Consider the following 18,795-nt stretch of genomic DNA (forward strand, 5'->3'; position numbering starts at 1 on the left):
AAGGGGGATTGGGAAATCTGTTTTTTTGTTTGTTTGTTTGTTTTTTTAACATATCAAGAACGGGGTTGGGGATGACTTTTGGATGGCCAACTAACAATATAACCCACTGTGGGCAAATTCGTTTGAGATACGGTAAGTTAACCTGAAACACTGTAGGACCTCTCAAAGCCTTTAATATGGTAATGTGGCTCATTGAATTATGGAGAATATGGCATTAAGCTTTAACAAACTTAGGGGATCCAACTTTATTTTTGCAAAATAGGGAGCCCAATTTTGCAGAGTACCAGTGAATAATTCTTGGTTGTTCCCAGAATAATAAAATGGAGGTTCTTCAGAGCAGAGCCCAAGTGGCAGGGTGGATTGGGGTTTGTGGAAAGCGAATAGGAGTGAGGTTTGGAGAGGAGACTGAGCGGGGCTGAGAGGTTTACAAATGAGAGAACCATATCAATTCTAACCATCTCAGATTGTTTTGACAGATAAAGGCTAATTTGTTTTTGAGATCCTTGTATCCATGCCACTGTGATGTCGCCTGAGTCGGGACTGTGTTGATACAGAGCTATTATTATCCCTTTTTCTTTCCTAACCTCTGCCACTTCCAGTCTTCATGATGCTAGTGATATTGGAGCTAGGCTGGCTGGCTGGCTTCTGGGAGTGGAACTGAGTGCTTTGCCAAAAAGGACATGTACGGTGTCCGCTGCTGCTTGCTCTCAGATACGTTGCTGAGCATTTGCAAGAGCTGCTAGACACATTGATGGAGTTCGTCCCGGCCATTTATTTGGGCTTGGGGTCATGAAGCCCCTCCATGTCCTTTTGGCCAGATGTTCTCTTTTGATTTTTTTTTTTTTAAGATTTTTAAAATTTATTTATTTGAGAGAGAGGATGAGAGGAGAGAGAGAGCACATGAGAGGGGGGAGGGTCAGAGGGAGAAGCAGACTCCCTGCCGAGCAGGGAGCCCGATGCGGGACTCGATCCAGGGACTCCAGGATCATGACCTGAGCCGAAGGCAGTCGCTTAACCAACTGAGCCACCCAGGCGCCCCTCTCTTTTGATTTTTTATTTCAACAGCAACTTGTGTGTCTCAGGCAACAGTATCCTCCTCACCATCATCATCATCAACATCACCATCATAACTGGCATTTTTTGAACACTTACTATGCATTGGGCTTTATAATGGATAGTGTATGGGCATAAACTCATGTAATCCTCATCATGTGGATGCTCCTTGGCAGAGGAGAATATTGAGGGGTGGACAGAGGTTAAGGTCACCCAGCTATTACTGATAGGACTGTAATTTGACTCTAGTCTGACTCTAGAACCCTTGCTCTTAATCTTCACTTTCTGTAGCTTCTGGTATAGCAGCTCTGTGTGGTTATTTGTACATTTGTCTTTTTACATTTTGTCCGAAATCGAGCTGTATTTTTGGTTTCCTAATAACACCTAGCACACTGTCTTGCCCAGAGAACTTGTCCTTGATAAATAATTGTTGAACAGAAGTAATTGAACAGGAGGAAACTGAAAGTGAGCCAGTGAGTGGTCTTCCTGGGCGTGAACCTAACACTGAATTACTCCATTGTCCGTAGCAGTATTTCTCCCCTCTTTTCAGAGTCCGTTTTTGTTCTTTAGTCCTCTCATTTCTTCTAAGTTCTCGATGTCCCCTAAAATGCTTCCAAGTGGGTCATTGGCTGATAGATTTTGGAGGGGATTATACTGGGCAGCTACTCCCAGTTTTGTGGCGCAGACCACCCAACTGTTAATGTCTAGAAGGTGAGCCCTCAGACCCCTTGGCTGCCATCGTGCAGTGTGGTATCTGAGGCTACCAGGGGGATTTCCATCTCTTTTTTACATCAGACCCCTTTGCCTGGATTTACAATTTGAATTGTATCTGTTTAATTATTTAAATAGTTTTCTTTTTTGCTGTTAGTTTCCTAGAGACGTTTTTATATCTTTGGTAGAACTGATCTTTTTCATATTTTCACGCATCTTTGTTTTATTCTGACGTTTCTTCTAGACCTGTCTGCAAGCTCCTTTTGTTTCCCCCCTTCCCCTTAACGAACTCATTCTGCATTTGCTCCTTTATCTGACTGGCTCTTTGACTAGTCACTTCTATGGACTGTTGTGCTTTGCTGGCCTTTTTCATTGCCTTTTTTTTTTTTCTCCTTAAGTAAAATGAAAAAAGTCCTCCAAACCCTCTGCCATGTTGAAAGTGTCCTACTAAGCTGTTGTGGTCCTTGTTTGTTTCATCAATCCCACCCCCAACCCAGAGCCCTCTTGTTAGCTGTTCTCACTGATTTTGTGCTGATTTGTTGGTTCTGTTCGATCTGTTGTGCTTTATTGTCCCCAAGTCCTCTAGCCCTCTAGAACCACTCTTTCCTTCATTATCCAAATAGAATACCTCCTCCCCCTTCCCCTGCTGTCCCATGTACCCTCGGGAAGTCTGCAGGCCCTCCAGTATTTCTGAAGACACCAAACTTCATCAATTTGCTTGGTGGTTACTTGCCTGTCTCCTTCTGCTCCAATCCCAACCCAATTCTCGATAACTCCAGTCTCCTATCAGAGCCCAGTCCCCTCTCAGGTTCCTTCTCCCCCAAACACAAGCTCCCTCTCCAGCCCCTGAGGCGCCCCTGAGGGAATGCCGCTCTCCCTGAGCCTTCACTGTGATCCTTTTCACTCTGACACAGATTCTCTCACCCAGACAGCAAGGACCTTCCCTTTCATAAATATAATGGATTGATCTTGCTTTCCTAAACAAAAGAACTATTTTCCCCTGAGATGACTTCTGTGACTCTCGCAGAATATGAAATGGTTATAGTCAGCAGGTTTTTTTTTTTTTTTTCTTAGTATCATTTTTTTCCCCTTCCTGATTCATTACCTTTTGGGTATTTTATGAAGCTCAAATGCGAGAGTGGAAGTAAATGTGCCTCATAGTAACATGAACAGATAAGAGAAATTGCTCTTGTCAAACATTTTTAAAAATACTGGCTGAATATTATTTCCTTGGAAAAGAGTAAGGACTGAGCACATAGATTATTAGGTTTTGCTCTTTCTGACCAGATTCTTGGGTACTGGGAACTGAGCAAAATGTGGCTATGTAGGGATTTTTATTTATGTCAAGCCAGAGAAGCAGCAAACAACCCCTCAAGAGCAGGAACTGCAAGCAACAATTATCCCCTTGGCCCTGGGTCTATCCCCGGTTCTAGCCCATCCTGCGATGGGGGGCGTCTGAAGGACATGAAGGAGCCGGGAGCCAGAGGAACAATTACTGAGACCCACAGGAGGCCCTGTAACATTCTGGGCCTTGACCCGCTCAGTGGTTCCAGCAAGTCCACCAGGGACCTGCCCCTCTGCAGAGTCCTTCCAGCTCTTGAGTTCCACCTGGCTGACTGGCAGAATCCCCCTTTGTGGTGTCTGCCCCCCACAACTGCCTGTGCAGTATGGGGCAGGCCTCTGACGTGTGCCCCCTCTTGTGTTGTATCCAGGGACAGGGTGCCTTATCGGAGAGACTCCGGAGCTTCAGCATGCAGGACCTCACCACCATCAGGGGTGACGGTGCCCCTGCTCCCTCCAGCCCCCCACCACCGGGGGCTGGGCGAGCCAGCGGCAAACACGGCCAGCCCAAGATGTCCCGGAGCGCTTCTGAGAGCGCTGGCAGCTCAGGTAGGTGTCCTTTCACTCCTCCCCCTTTCCGGTTTCTAGGCCTTGCTTTCGCTGTGAGCAGCCCAGTCCACACCACGTGGCATGTAACCTGGAGTTGCCGTCCACACAGATGTCCGTCAGATGGTGCCAGGCCTGCCGAGAGGCAGAGCACCACTTGGGCCAGGATGGGAGGCTGGCCTGAGGACTCTGATCAGGGGCAGGATTAGGCCACCTGCACCAAAGGGTCTTGCCTGCTCCATCTGATGATCTGAGGGTTTGGGGGTGGTTGGGGAATAGTGCCTGAACGAAGCCTGGAGGCAATGGGCATGGCTGGCCCTGGGCCAAGGCAGCTTTCTCTGCTCTCTTCCTCTCTGACCCTGTACTCCCGGGAGGGCTTACCTGCACCTGAGTGTCTCCTCCTACCCACCCAGGGCTTAGGGCTCTTGTGGTCCCTTTTCCCTGCATGAGTGTTTCCTGTCCTCTCTCTCTCCCTCCACCATGTCCTCCCATCCCTGAGCCCATTCACCATGCACAGCCTCAGCCACTACGTGCCAAGGGCCGCACTACCTCCGGGGTCTGATTCCTGTGGAGGCCACGGCTTTATGGAAACCCCACCTGTATCCCCGATGTCTCAGGTTACTTGTATTAGGATTGACCTGGGGGCCTCATTAAACATGCAGAGTCCTGGGCCCATCCCTGAGGTCCTGGTAAGTCTGGGACAAGGCCCAGATATGTGATGGTGGTGAGGTGCAGCCACATTCAGAACCCACTGGTGTCCGATCCATTAGTGGGTTTCAGGCTTATGGAGGGCAGGGGCATGGATTAGAGGTGGGGAACTGGGCCAGGATTCATATCTTCCCAGACCATTCTGTGGAGACCTTCCAGGGCCCTTGGCTCTCAAGAGCTGAGCACTGCCGGGTTAATGGGGCCGGTTCTGGATTGCCCCCTCGACTCCTCACCCTTGGTGGAAAATTGAGCCTCCCGGATGGGAATCGGACCACCCTTCTGGAGACTGTGTCTGTGACATAGGCCTGGTGGCTGCCCTGCTCTTAAACATAGAGACAGGGCCACGCAAGCCACCTGTGCTGGGAAGTGCAGCCTGCAGGGGGCGTGTGGGCCCCGAGCCTCAAGGACCACCGGACTTTTGGGGGTCTTGGACAGCGATGGGAAAGAAGAGGTCCTGCGGCTGCCCTAGGAATGAGGACTCATGTGTTCTGCCAGAGAGAGGAGAACAGCTCAGAGCCGGGCCAGGTGTCCATCAGTTTCCTCCCCTCTGAGGAATATCCCGCTTTACCCTGGCCCCATGTGTGAAGATTGTGGCTTTTTTGTTGGAGGGGAGATGGTTTAACTCTGGCGGGGTTGGGAAGGTAGAAGCTTGGCAGTAGGGGTGAGGATCACCTCGGGGCGGGGGGTATCTCCTAAGTGAACCCTCCCAGGGGAGTTGAGAATGGAATCCCAGAAGACCAGGCAGGAACGGACCTCAGGATCATTCAGGATCGTTCAGTCTAACCCTCGGGTTTTACCAATGAAGAGACAGAAGCCCAGCAAAGGGAACTGTCACCAGGGTCGCCCACTGATTGGCGTTCTCCTGGGGCCTCCTGACTCCTGGACCAGTGCCCTCTGGGTGCTCACCCTCTGGCCATCTAGGTTTCCTTGGGCATCTACAGCTTCTGACCTACTGGGCACTGTCTCAGAAATAGGGATAGGAACTGGAATTAGGTATCACCTCCACCTTTGGTCAGCTCATTGGCTATAGAGCTTCAAATGAAAACTGTTATTTGGAAGAAAAACAGGCCCCAATTCTGTGAGGCTCAGAGGACAGAGCAAGAACCAATGGGATAAAGTTGGATAAAGTTCCAGGGGGACAGCTGCTTACTAGCTGTGTGACCTGGGCAAGCTCTTACCCTCTCTGAACCTCAGATTCCAGATCTGTACACAAGGGATGACAACACCCATTTGTAGGGGTGTCTTGAGGATTCAAATAAGATAATCCATGTGAAAGTGCTTAGGATCACGCCTGGTATTCTGTGTAGTAGCTGCTATTATTGTTCCCATTGTTATCTAACTCACCCATGAAAGCACTTTCTAATAGGAAAGTGTCTGGGAGAGAAATGGGCTGCCTTGCGAGGTCCCTGACATTGGAAGGGCCCAAACCAAAGTTGAATGGTCATGTACTGAGGCTCTAGGGAGGTCTTCCTGCTTGGACCAGCAAGTGGGCCTCAGTGGCCCCACAGTCCCTTGCCCTCTAAGGCTCTATGTTGTCATTATAAAGTGAACCAAGGAGAGGAAGTAGGCTCAGAGAGGTCAGGTACTGTGCCAAGGCCACACAGGACCAGATCCAGGCCTCCTGCCTAGACCTCTCCTTGGTGCGTGATTCAGGGCAGCCTCAGAACGTGGGAAAGGAAGTCTGGTAAGGTCTGAAGGCGATGGAAAGCATCTCCTGGGCTTTGACCATGTCCCCAGACCAGCACTAGACAGACACGGGTCTGGGATGCTTTGTTTCGGCGCTGGCCCCGCTGCCTCCCATTAGCAGCGATGCCCTCCGCCGCACCCCGGGACGCAGGCTGAGCCTGTGGAGCTCACAGAGAAGCAGAGAACCCGCGATGCTGCAACATGATGCTGCACTCCCCACTGCTCGCCCTTGGCCACAGCACCTGTGATTCCAGGGGCCAGAGAAGGGAGGTGCTGACCTAGCAGGGAGGGCAGGGACCATGTGGTACCCATTCCAGCTGTTCTGGGGCCTAAAATAAAAGTCCTCTCAGGAAGAGAGACAGGTGAAAGATGACCCAGCGCCGGGGCATGGGGTAGAAGCACCCAGATCAGAGGCTCCGGGGGCAGTTGGGGATCGAGGTGCCTGGAAGAAAGTCTGGCAAGGGAGGCCCAGCTACAAAAGGCTTGTGTCCCCTCGCTCCCCGGGCATGGTCGGCTGGGGCCCGAGCCTGGGCTCCCACCCTGGCAGGGCGACCGTGGGCCTGTGTAGAGCAGCAGAGGTAGTGTGAGCGAGGCAGACCTTGCCAGGCAATTGCCACATTTGTTCACCCGGGGCCTTGGTTCGGCCTCCGACCCTTTCTCAGAAAGATACCCCAGGCAGTCGCTACGGGAGAATTTGACCTGGGCACGGAAGATGAGCACAGTTCCCTTGAGCTTTCTCCTCTGAGAAGAGGGTACCATAATCCCTACTCAGCCTGTGTGTCAGGGCTGGGAGGAGAGCAAACAGGAGAATCTGCAAACCCTGGACGGGCGGCAGCTGTTGAAGGCAGCCTGGCAGCGGGACAGATAGGAGGCGGTGCTGGACCCCGCGGAGGTGCATGCAGCCGTGGGAGGCCACGGTCTCAACGTACATCCAGGCAGATCTCGAATACGTGATGCCTAGTGAGAAAAGCACAAAGCAGAGTGAGATATTATGTAACAGCGTATGTAAAATAAAATACATGCCCATGGTGTAGAATAATAATATGGACTCTCCAGGAGCAGATCGCCCTCCCGACAGATTTTTGTTAGGCCCCGTTCACTGAAAGCATTGAACCCAAGGAAGGGTGCAGAGGGTGTTAAAAGAATGATCCTTACCTTCCATGAATGTGGAGACAGCATACACTTAGTAAGCACCTACTGTATACCAAGCCCCAGATGAGCACCGAGACCAGTGGAGTTTGCAAGGCAATAGCCAAATGACTGACACTAAGCACTAAGCACTCTGGAGAGTCAGAGGTCAGTCTGAGAAGGTTTCCTGGATGTCATTCTGAACTGGAAGGCGTCGAGAGGAGGACGGGTGTGTGGGCAGGTGCAGTGGGAATTGTTTCTTAGAGGACATAAGGCAGAGCCCCTGTGGGCCAGGCAAGGGCATTTTCTAGCACCTGAGAGGAAGCTGAGTCTGGAATGATCTCTTCCCCAACCTTGGTGTCTCTACAGAGACCCACATGCCTGGGACCCCTATACTGAACCCCCTGGAATCCCCACACCTCCCTGGGGCCTCCCTGTTTCCTGGGGCTGGTTCCTGTCGAGTTAGGGATATCCCTGATGATGTCCCCCATCCCCACAGTGTGTACCTGCTGCTCCACCTGCAGGACCCGGAAAGGTGAGTAGGCCGCCAGCCTCTGTGCAGCGCGCTGGACGCTCGCCTCAGGAGGACGTTCTAACCGGAAGCTGGCGCCTGACCCTGGGGCTCCCTTTCAGCTGCGTAGTCTGTGGGGAGGAGTCAGGGGGTTAACTCCCTAAGATGACAAACCTGTTATCCTACAGCGTCTGCAGACTAGGAATGCAGGAGCAGCCTAACTGGGTGGTTCTGGGTCAGGGTCTATTAAGAGTGGTAGTCAAGATGTCGGCCGGGGCTGTGGTCATCTGAAGGCTTGACTGAGCCTTGAGGATCCACCTCCAAGATGGCTCTCTCGTGGCTGCTGGATGCAGGCTCAGATCCTTACCACAGGAGTCTCTCTGGGGCTGCTCGAGCGTCCTCACGACATGGCAGCTGGCTTCACCCAGAGTGAGTGATCCAGTCGAGAGAGGACATGCGGGAAGCCACAGTATGTTTTAGGACCCAGTCTTTGAAGTCACACACCACCACCTCGGCCTTCTTCTGTTTGTTTGTTGGAAGTGAGTCATTAGGTCCAGCCCCACTCAAGGGCACGGAGATTAATCTCCACCTCTTGGAGGAAGAGTATCAGCGAATGTGTGGAAATATTTTGAAACCCCGGCAGGGTCATATTTCCTGGTGCTCTGGGGATGAGGACACAGGAGCTTACCCAGGTCCTGGGAAGTGACAGAGCCCCATAGCTCCAGGGGTCTCAGTCCAGGTGCAGCCAAGGGAGCCCTGGTCCTGCTTTGCCACTTACTAGCCATGTAACTGTGCGTGAACCATCTAACCACGCTGAGCCTCGATTTCCTCATTAAAATAGACGTAAAGGTCCTGCTTCCCCATCTCACTGTGTGGTTGTGAAAAGGCTTTTTGTTATAGCCCACAGCAGCCGGGAAACCTCAGGGAGCAGGGAGGGGCCTGGGGTGTCCCAGTCCTGGGCGGGGACTCCGGCTCCTGCCCTCCCTGTGAGCGAGTGATGGCTTGGTGCAGCCATGGCCACCCCGCGGTTGGCCATGTTCTCTCCTGACCTGCTCCTGCTGTTCCCCTAACCTTGACTAGACACATGAGGGACTGGAGGTGGTGCTGGACTGGCTCAGCTCCCCTCTCGTCTGCCATGGAGGGCGCCCCCCGCCCCCAGGGAGGAGCTGCCTTTGGCTCCGAAGGCAAAAGGCCACCCCTCCCGTCGCTGCTGGCTGGCGTGAGGGGAGGAGGAGGGAGGCACTGGGGCCCCTGAGGCATGGCCATACCTCCCACACTACTGAGAGCGGAGGGCATGAGCTAGTGTTAAGAAGTGTCCTGTTTTCCCTTCATTTCTTCACTTGTAAGACTTCTCTAAGGCTTTTTTTTTTTTTTTAAGATTTTATTTATTTATTTGACACAGAGAGAGAGCGAGCGAGAGCAGGAACACAAGCAGGGGGAGTGGGAGAGGGAGAAGCAGGCTTCCCGCCGAGCAGGGAGCCCGATGCGGGGCTCGATCCCAGGACCCTGGGATCATGACCTGAGCCGAAGGCAGACGCTTAACGGCTGAGCCACCCAGGCGCCCCTTCTCTAAGGCTTTTGAAAGTCCACATAAGACCTGGGGGTTTTGGACACCATAAACGCAATGTGAACTGACCCTCAAAAGAGTTCTGAGCAGGGGAACAGTGGAGACCAGTGTCCTACCCGGGGGTCTAACTCTGACCAGCTCTGTGTGCCTCAGAGGCCTCCAGTCCACATCAGAAACAGAAACAACTAACTAAAAAGGGAGAAATGAATGGAGGGCTGCATTGCAGCGCTTAGAGGCTAATACTTGCCCTTGGTGGACATGGACTCATGGGAAACAACTGCGAGGTCCCAGCAACCTCAGGTGACTGTGGTTATTTCTAACTATTCACCAATTTTGAGTCTGTAAATTTCCGTGAGCCATTCTGAAAGCCTCTAATTCTGGGATATTACTCCTTGGGGGACCAGGAAGAAGAAAGGCTGCCTTCTCCATTCCTTCCTCATGGGACGGCTCTGTGCTGTTCTCTGGGAAGCCCTCACCTTTCGTGACTGCTGATGGTTTCCAAATCAGAGGCTGCATTCCCAGTGCGTTGAAATAAAATTGCAGTTGACTGCAGGGATTTAGTCGAGTTTGCTCTCCCCAGGCCCTGTGGGGACTGGGTAGCGGGCCGGGCTGGGTGGGGCCTCAGGTGACTCTGCTCAGAGCTGTGATCTGGGAGGCTTTGCCCCAGCCCTCTCTTTCTCGCGCCCTCTAACACCCACTGCCCCAGAGTTCTCCCCACACCTCCCAGTCTCCCCATGGTCTGCTTGCAAGGAGCCAGGCTGGTCTACACCAAGTCCCTCTGTGCTGGTGGGAAAGTCCCTGAGCTCTGCAGACCTCTGTCCCCTCCTCCATAAAGTGTGGCCAGCTCTGCAAGTGAAGGGTGCCAGGTGTGAAGTGTCAGCAGATGGTGTTGGGGGGCTGGAGGCCACCTCTTGGGCAGTGACAACATGCGAGAGGAGTTCAGGGGGTCACAGACACTCTGGTCAGAGGACCCCTCCTAGTCCCTTGAGATGATTTTCATCTGTGCATCTCAGACCCCAGAAGAACATTCTCTCCCGACTTCGGTTCCATTCCTGCCCCTCTGTCAGTCGATTCCCTGCTGTTTCTGGCACGGGTCTCTTTCTATTATGATTATTATGATCTCTCCTTCCTGCCTCTTCTCTCTACCTGCCTTGATGTAATATAGAACTCAAGTCTGTATGACTGCTCAGAATTAGTCATAGAGGTGTACGTTTATCTTAAAAAAAAAAAAATCCAGTGTGTGGGACATCATTTTAAAAAGCAAAGTCATGCCTTTTACCTCCCTCCCCCACCCCCGCCCCATCCTGAAAGAGGGAGAGAGAGAATTGCGTTGGCCAAGAGTGCGGCTGGGCTGCGCGTTGCCTCTGGCAGCAGCAGGAACTGTCCAAGGTTGAGCGCGTGAGGAGGGAGGGAGTGTCCGGCTCTGCGTGCACCCGCGCGTCTGCACGCACGCTCACACGTGTGTGAGCTGCATCCCCAAAGACCCTTTCCCTAACAGAATATTGTCTTCTTTCTCCTCGGTGGCCGTCGGGGATGCGGATGTAAGTGTTCCAGATGGGCGTGCTCTTCTTCAACACGTTTGCTGACTTCCATTAATGGCTCCCGCTAATGTGTGCTGTGTGGGATGTGTCTGCTAACCTGGGGGTTGTTTGGCACTACGGGAGGCGGGGGGAGGTGTCGGGCTCAGTGCAGACGCATCTAGCATCGACTCAGGCCTCCAAGGGTTCTTCCTCCCTGCCCTCCCCACAGGGAGAAGAGGTGGAGCACCCGCTAGCCTCCTTAGTCCTGCTGATGCATTCGCTAATACAGAATGTCAGCCGAGGCTGGGGTAGACAGCAGGGACTCCTGCACTTTCCTCGAGGCTGCCCAGCCTTGGGCACTAGGGTGGCAGCTCTGCAGGCTCAAGGCCTTGGCTGCCATCACCGGAGGTTTGGAGGTGGTGGCTGTGGCCATGAACTTACATGAGAGTCACTCCCCCCAAAGGTCATCTCTGGGAGTGATGAGAGTATTAAGGAGTGGATAGCAACAGCACAGGGAAAGCCCTGGAGCAAGATTTGGAGGGAACAGAGGCACAGACTCAAACCAGTCCCCAAGCCCACTCCCAGGATCCAGTTTCGTGCTGGGGCGGAGCTGGCCAGGCTGCTTCTGTGGTTTCTGCCTTCGTCTGAGGTCTTTGGGCTCTAGGCAGGCCTGTTTCTTTTTCCTCTTGTCAGGCAAGAGGTATCTGTGTCCAGAAGGAATTTCTCTGTGGACTGTGTCAAGGTCTGACTTGAGATGAGAACTAAGCTCTCAGATGATGTCAGGATTCCACCTAGGATGGGACCGGAGGACCCCCCAGGTTGGGGGGTGCACAGAGCAAAGAAATCAAGGAAGATTAATGATCTAAGTCTTGGCCCTTAACAAGGCGCTCGCTGTCGGAGCAGGCCGTTCCCCGCCTACAAGACCGTTTTGCAACTCCTAGCTCTCGTGCTGCCTCCTGCTGGCTGCTGGGGAGTACAGCAGCAGGACCTGGCAAAGCGGCTCAAGGTTAGGGTCTGTTGTTACTTTTGCTTAAAACACCTGGTTAAATCGGGTGCTGTGTTTTAGTCTAGCGAGTCCCCTGTTACAGTCTAGCAAGTCCCCTGTTGATGGAGAGGACACATTTGATGGCTCACTGTGTTTTTAGGAGCAGTAGCAGGGTGTTCTAGAAGGAGATCCGTTTTCTTTCTTTCTTTAGGCCTTCGGGTGGTTGACCAGATGATCTGAGGGCCCCCTATGTCTACAGTCTGTGATTCTAAGTAAAAACAATATATGAAACATAGAATGCTATCTCTTTGAGTGTCAGATAAGCTGGGAATGTGCTGACCACCTGGCCAGATGACATGGAATATGCTTAAGCATTGAACGTTTTAAAAAACACTATGCATTCAATGACATGAATTAACTCTGGAGTTTTTCCTGTGGATTTAATCGTGGTAGACTAAAACAGGGATCTTGCTGTCGGCCGGGGGGAAAAGATTCTCTTTCCACTAGGCTTCTTGGCTTCTCTGGGACTTAGCCTTTGAAATGAAAAACTCTACATAACTTTGCCTAAGGTTCTCTCAGTAAGGCTTCCTGGCATTTGACATCCTGTCTCAAAGAAGGCTTGGAGCTGAATATGCAAGTGTAAGGCGCTGCCAACATTGCTTGTCTGTAGAACAGAGGAAGCTGCCAGGCCCTCTGAAATCACTGCAGTTATCCGTTCTAGAGGAGATTCTTTCCCTGAGCATTCTTTGGTGTGGCATCACACGTCTCAGCCGCAGGGTTTGACACCTCTCAGCTAAGGCAGCGTCCTCCTTCCCCCCCGGGGCAGCGGTGCCCGCATGTCCCTTGGTAGCTCCTCAGTAGGTTCTAGAGCCTCTGCTTCTTCCTGTGCACAGTGCCTGCTGGTTTCCAGTGGCACCCTCACAGCCCGGGACCGCCCCGCAGCGAGGCCCAGAGGATGCTGACTGCTTCTTCAGACACCGGGACCTCGGCTGTCCTAACAGGCTTGTTGTGTGGCGTGCCTAACCTCGACCTTGCCTGGCCTTCCTTGCTCCTTTCTACACTGATCCCTCGCTGCTGTACTTTGTCTCCTTTGTGTAGATTGTAAATGGACATTAAGTGGTTGAGGGAGATGTGAATGAGGGTGGTGTGAAGGCTTGGGAGCCCCACCAGGTCCAAAACCCATTGGCATTTTCGGACGAGGAGGAGGAAGATCTGCTGGATTTCATGTACAAGTATAAGGCGCCTCGAAAGATGGAGTTCTCCCTGGAGGTACACGGTGTCTGGGGCTGCAGGTTGGAGCATGTGTTTGCGCAGGGGCTTTGCCCTGGAGGTCTGGGGGTCTCCTGAGTGCCTGGGGTAGGAAGATCTCTCCCCATTAGATAGGACAAACCGCTAGGTAGCATCCAGATCCTTGCCCAGGGGCAAAAAAGACTGCTCATTTTACTTAGAAATAGGAGAAGTGATATAGTACCTGTAATTAAATTTAAAAATGTGCAGCCACTAACCTAAGATGATATGTGAATGAAAAGCAACCCAAATGTGTGTTTTAGAGGAAGAAAATGTGTTATTTGACACGTTTCTGTAAATGAAGCTGTTCATCACTATATCTCCAAGACACAGCACAAAGCAGACACCGATAAAATGTTATTGAAAGGCCACAGCCCTCTAAAAGGACCCAAACCAAATATACCTGATAGATGTACTGTGGCCAGTTGTGGATGTGGGTGGAGTTTTGGCAGCAGGAGGGCAAAGCCTCGAGCCTCAGGGGCCTTGCTTTGTGATGTGGATCGGGAGTCGCCAGCCTTGGGCCCAGTTACAGAGCTGGCAGAATTGGGGACTCCCGAGTCTTCCTCTCTGCCCCTCACGTCTCCTCTCCTGGGCCCCATCTGCCGAATACTGTGGCCTGAGCATCCATCTGAGGCAAGGTGGGAGTCCCCCTGTCCTCGGTGTAGGGAGCCTGTGAGCTTAGATGAGGGAATGCACTGAAATGTTCCCCCACTCAAGCACCTTGGCCTATCGACCCCTTTCCGACTAGGACTGTGGTTATTACCACTGGGTACACATGAGTTTATCAGATTCCTTTCCAGGGTGGGGCACACATGGGTCAGTTTTGAAGTTAGAGGTTTTGGTAAGACTGGGTTTGGACTCTGCTCAGGGACTCAGTCTCAGCCTGGGCAGCCCCATGATGGGGGGGAGGGGCTCAGCTCTCTCAAGGAAGGTGCCCCAAACATTGTAGGGCCTGAGGGTTTGTGCCATTTGGGTTTGGTTTTGTTAAAGCTGCACAAGCTGCTTTACTGTTTAAACAGCCCGAGGCAGGTAACCAGAAGTTAGGTTTCTCTGATTCTTCTCTTACTCATGTCTGGGGGTGGCTGGGAAACGTTTCCTAGTCAAAAAGGTGTCCTGAGGACTCAGGATGCGGAAGGCCAGAGCTTTCTATTTCCTGCTTTGTTCTCTCCCTTTCTCCCTCCCTCCCTTCTGTGTGCCTTCCAGGCACTGAGCTACTTACTGGGCAATGGTGAAGATGGACATGCCCCCCGGGAAGTTCACAGTGAGAAGGGGGAGACAGGGCGCAGAGTCCCCTGATGTCCTCTCGTGTGCATGTGCAAAACACTAGGAGAACCAAGAAGGTGACCCTGCCTATGTGTGTCTGGGCTGTGCGGAGAGGGGTTTCAGGAGTGACTTTTGAGCTGGGTCCTAAAAGAGGACTTTAAATAGCAAGACAGAGAAGGGAGGGAAGGGCTTCAGGTCAGAAGGAATAGAGGTAGAGAAGGGTGCCATAGAAAAAGAAGTTAGTAGAGAGAAGTGGACGGAGACAGGGGTTGAGGAGAGCTTGGGATCAGTTGTGTTACTGCCCCCACCTTCTGTCCCTGGCCTTGAGTGCTATACCAGGACAAAAATTTCCTTTTCTTTCACTGTAGAAGTAACTTCTGTGATTTGTGTGTTCCGTGGAAGGAGGGCTGCCCCCCCCCCGCCCCCGCCTTGATAGCCATTTGTAGGGGAGATGAGGTGGAACCCTTTATCCTTAAGGACAATGTTTCCCTCTGCTGTGTGGCCTGCTGTGCATTCAACGATTTCACATCCAGAAAGAGGACTGGGAACTTGGTGATGGAAATTTTAGGCACATACCTGGAAACAACTGGCTGGTTTCCAAAGGAAATAACAAAGACAAGGGAAGAGACGCGGAGGCATTTCTCTGTGCTGAGTCACTTGTTAGGATCATTTTGCTCCCAAGGCAGAAACAAGAGAGGTGTGTCATCCTTCCGTGCAACCATTTGCTTGGGAGACCCAGGGACTTAGGAGAGTTGGCTCAGCATGGGATGCTTGGGATGTGACCCTGATTCCCAGCCAGCTGCCTCACACACGTGTGCGTGTGGCCAGAGGAGCTGTGTGTCCCAACACAAACCCACACAGGTGCTCGCCTCAAAAGGTTCCACGCTTAAGCCAAATTGAGGGATGCCTTTTCTGTTTTCTCTGCCAGGCACCGCCTAGAGTTCTTCGATCCCGCTTTAGGAAGAAAAGTACCTCATCCTCAGCCACTGAAACCACGTGAGTGAGATGAGCCAACAGCACCGGACCCACAGAATGTTTCTTCTCTGCCTTAAAGAGCTAGTCACTATTAACATAGAAACCCGCAAGCTGGTGTGCTTTGAGTGTGCAGCCTCACAGACACGGCCTTTTCTCTCTCCCCTCTTACACTTTTAAGACTTTTATTTTCCTTTTCTTTATGTTGCTGGGGAGAGGCTAAAGGGAAAGGTAGTGGGGGGGGGGTGACCTTTAAGTCTTCTGAGGTTAGTAATTTTCCACAATTGGATTGTCAGCAGTGTGTTTTTAGAAATATGAGATCACCCTCACGCTGCTGAGATGTACATTTGTAATTTATTTGTTGCATACTTCGTTTTTAGTCCTGTAAATGCAAACAGAGCAATTTTTTAAAACTTTTTTTTGTTCTTGGTACTAATACTTTGGACTACGATGTACATATTTATGGCTTTTGGCTTAATCTGATGGACTCGCAAGGGCTGCCAGAGGTTCTGATATGTAAGAAAACTACAAGATATGTAAAAAATTATTTTGATTCTAGAGAATGTCTCAGATGTGCTTCTAAAGCTTCTAAATACAACTCCAGTAGAACATCCCTTTTCCTGCAGGACGATGGTCCATCTTCTTTAGACAGGTGTTTAGTCAAAACACCAGAGATGCTTAGCATGAAGAGACAATATTGTAATGACAGAGATGAGTGCAATGAGGCCAGGGGAGCAGCCCAGAATAAGAGAAATCACAAGAAGCTTGTCTCCCCCTGGATTCTGGATTAAGAGCTTCTGAATCTTTTCAAGGGATTTACCAAAGCCTTAGGCAGGTGGCTGACCCTTGGTAAAACTTCCTGGGGATGTGAACTCACAGGCCTGTTGAGAGGAATCATTTTGAGTGTTCCAAAAGTGCTGGACGAATGACTGTTTCTGCTTCATAGTAACTGGTTCCGTGACTTACTTCCCCAGGTAGAGGAGCCTATAATCTGAGCACCTTGATTTAAGAGAACACTAAGCAAAAGCCAACCAGGCAACCCAAACCAAACCAAACCAAAAACTATGTTTCACATATGCCATCAAATACACCTGAGACACCTGTCAAAATGCTGGGTTCTAGAAAGGTTCCAGAGGTTGAGATCTTTACGGACTGACTTGCTGCTCAGCCCTCTGGGCAGCCAGGGCTCACACTCTTCTGTTCCCTTCCTGGCTTGCTCAGAATGTGAGCGAGAAGTCGCACACTCATGGGCACTCCGTGTCTTACTGGATGTCTTATGCAAGCCAGGATCGCTTAGTAGAATAGAGCACTAGCTGAGGGGACTCTCTACTTAGACTGAGAACTTTATCTGAAAAGAAGAATCTGGTTTAGATAGCATTTTGGTCCGAGGTAGCTCCTCCACCCCCTGGGGAGAGCGGAGCCTAAATGTAGGACTTGTATATTTGTGCTTAGAGTTGGTGTTTTCTTTCAGTGTAATGCATGCAGTGGTCACAACCCAGTTACTTATAATACTTGGATTGTGTTTGTTCATAGATATGCCCTGGAGACTAGAGAATTAGTGTTATGTACCACATAGAACTTACTGTCAACCAGCTATAAACAGGCCCGGTTCAAGACTATTGCGTTACTGAGCTCCGCGAACACACATCAGTAGTCTCGGCTGATGACACACTGGCTGGATCTTAGCCACCTGAGAAGGGGTTTTACCTGAAGTTGATAGTTGCCAGATATGCATATTTAAATCCCTTCTTCCCACAATTTCCTTGAAAGGTGACTTTGTAATTTACAACAGGATTTAGGAAAACAAACCTAAAAGCAAATTTGTGGTTCAGAGGGCTCTTCATTGTCTGTGCCCCACACCCACCAATACCTAGACTCTTTAGCGGGGGGACAGAACATCTGTTTCTTCAAGCTCACTGAATAGTTTCAGAGGAAAAAATATATGCTTTAAATGTATTTACCTGTTAGCTGGGAGTACCCAGAATTATCAGAAACAGCTTCACTTAAGCAGCTTTTTAGCAAATTTTTTTTTTTTTGCCAGAATAATAAATGCCTTTAGCAGCAGAGATCCTTCATGAACAAACTATATTTTCACCATTTACAATGTAAAGTTTTAACAAGTACAAGCTACCGAGTTTGCACTCGACTATGCCAAAAACAAGTTGGAAGCACTCTACTCTCAGACACGCTGTATTACTTCTCGTTCAAGATTTAAAAAATATAAAGGTATCCAAACTGCTGTCTTAATGTAAATGTAACTATTTTTCCTTCAAGTGTTGATTAGGGAGTTGGTTTCTCTCCTAAAAACACTCACTGTACAAATGAGAGCAGCTTTCATATTTCTGGCAAAATGTGTTTACTTACCCAACGAGCTGTATATTTGTGTATGGACTGCCACAAAATGTGAACGCCTCCAAGTGTACATGTAGTGGTGTGCTCTTCTGTCTAGAGGATATAACGGAACCTTTTTAATTTGCTGATTTACAGACACAGGCTGTTTACAAAATGCTAGCTCGAAAGTCTGTAATTTTCATGTAATAACTCTTAGTTATTTGCCATCGGGCACCTGTTCCGTTTCTGAGGTGAGGTGGGGTGGTGTACTTAGACCCCGGAGAGCTTCGTCATAATCCCTCCTGGCTTTGTGTGAATAGCTTGCTCACTCCCCTGGCCCCTGAAATGTATGTTCTCCACAGTAAACTGTCTGTGTGTTTGTGGTAACAGTGCTCGTCTACCATGATCACAGCTGAGTATCTCCCTAGTCCTCACCGTGCACAGTATTTGACATGGCAAAAGGACGTGCTTCCTTCTCCAACAGCACACACTACGAGAGCTGACCTTCCAGATGCTGACTGTGCAGTTTCCCTAGTTTATTCCTGTAGTCCCTATAGAATGATCTGTAATAAAATAGTATACTGGACTGTGCATCAAAGGGGTGTAAAATTACAGTATTCCAAAGGTTGAAGTTCTGCTGTTTTGTTATAATGCCTGATATATATCTTGAATAAAGTCTTAACATTTTTCTTTTAAAAAACATCTTTGTAATGTTGAGCTTATGAGGAAAGGGAAAACACTTAAAAAAAAAGACAAAACATGGAAGGTAGCAAGGATGAGAAGCTGAGTGGTCAGTCACTAACTGGCCTGGTGCTGTGGCCCCATGACTAGGATCTAGAATTGTTGCGGGGCAGGGGGGGGGGGGGGGGAGTGGATCAAATGAGTGTTTTGCAAACCAGTTGATCACATAAATATAAACCTGGTAGTATGTTTTACATTTTAAAAGTCACCAGTGGAAACTGTGTAGCTGTAAAAATAGAGTTCATCAGGTGGGCAGTTTTAATTCTGCATACAGAAAATTTGGTCTGTCATTTCCCTTCCTGGTATCTGTTCCCTCACCTGCAAGGGAGGGAGTATGTGTGCAGGTTAAGAGGGTGGTACGTGCAGAGGCGCACAGGGTGCTGTGGACACCCATTACACCACTGCGGCCCTTGCCTTTAAAATATGAACAGGCTGGGGCGCCTGG

General features: G+C 50.4%; 1 protein-coding gene across 8 annotated transcripts in view; it reads left to right on the top strand.

Moving 5' to 3' along the window:
- REEP1 (receptor accessory protein 1) overlaps nt 1-18,309 on the top strand; it is a 104,763-nt gene extending 86,454 nt beyond the window's left edge. For 2 of the 8 annotated variants that reach the window (XM_045884600.2, XM_054509733.1), the window contains 5 exons: nt 3,477-3,654; nt 7,673-7,708; nt 12,874-13,025; nt 15,235-15,302; nt 18,000-18,309. In XM_045884600.2, the coding sequence (XP_045740556.1) occupies nt 3,477-3,654; nt 7,673-7,708; nt 12,874-13,025; nt 15,235-15,302; nt 18,000-18,015 (450 nt within the window). In that variant the 3' untranslated portion in view covers nt 18,016-18,309. The other 6 variants (XR_008506864.1, XR_008506863.2, XM_054509732.1 and 3 more) reach the window with 6 other exon arrangements.
- The last annotated feature ends 486 nt before the right edge of the window (nt 18,310-18,795 follow it).

This window comes from Mirounga angustirostris, unplaced genomic scaffold (genome assembly GCF_029215605.1).
Source record: "Mirounga angustirostris isolate CCGP_5_RB_7025 unplaced genomic scaffold, mMirAng1.0.hap1 SCAF_10, whole genome shotgun sequence".
In the NCBI taxonomy this organism is placed as follows: Eukaryota; Metazoa; Chordata; class Mammalia; order Carnivora; family Phocidae; genus Mirounga; species Mirounga angustirostris.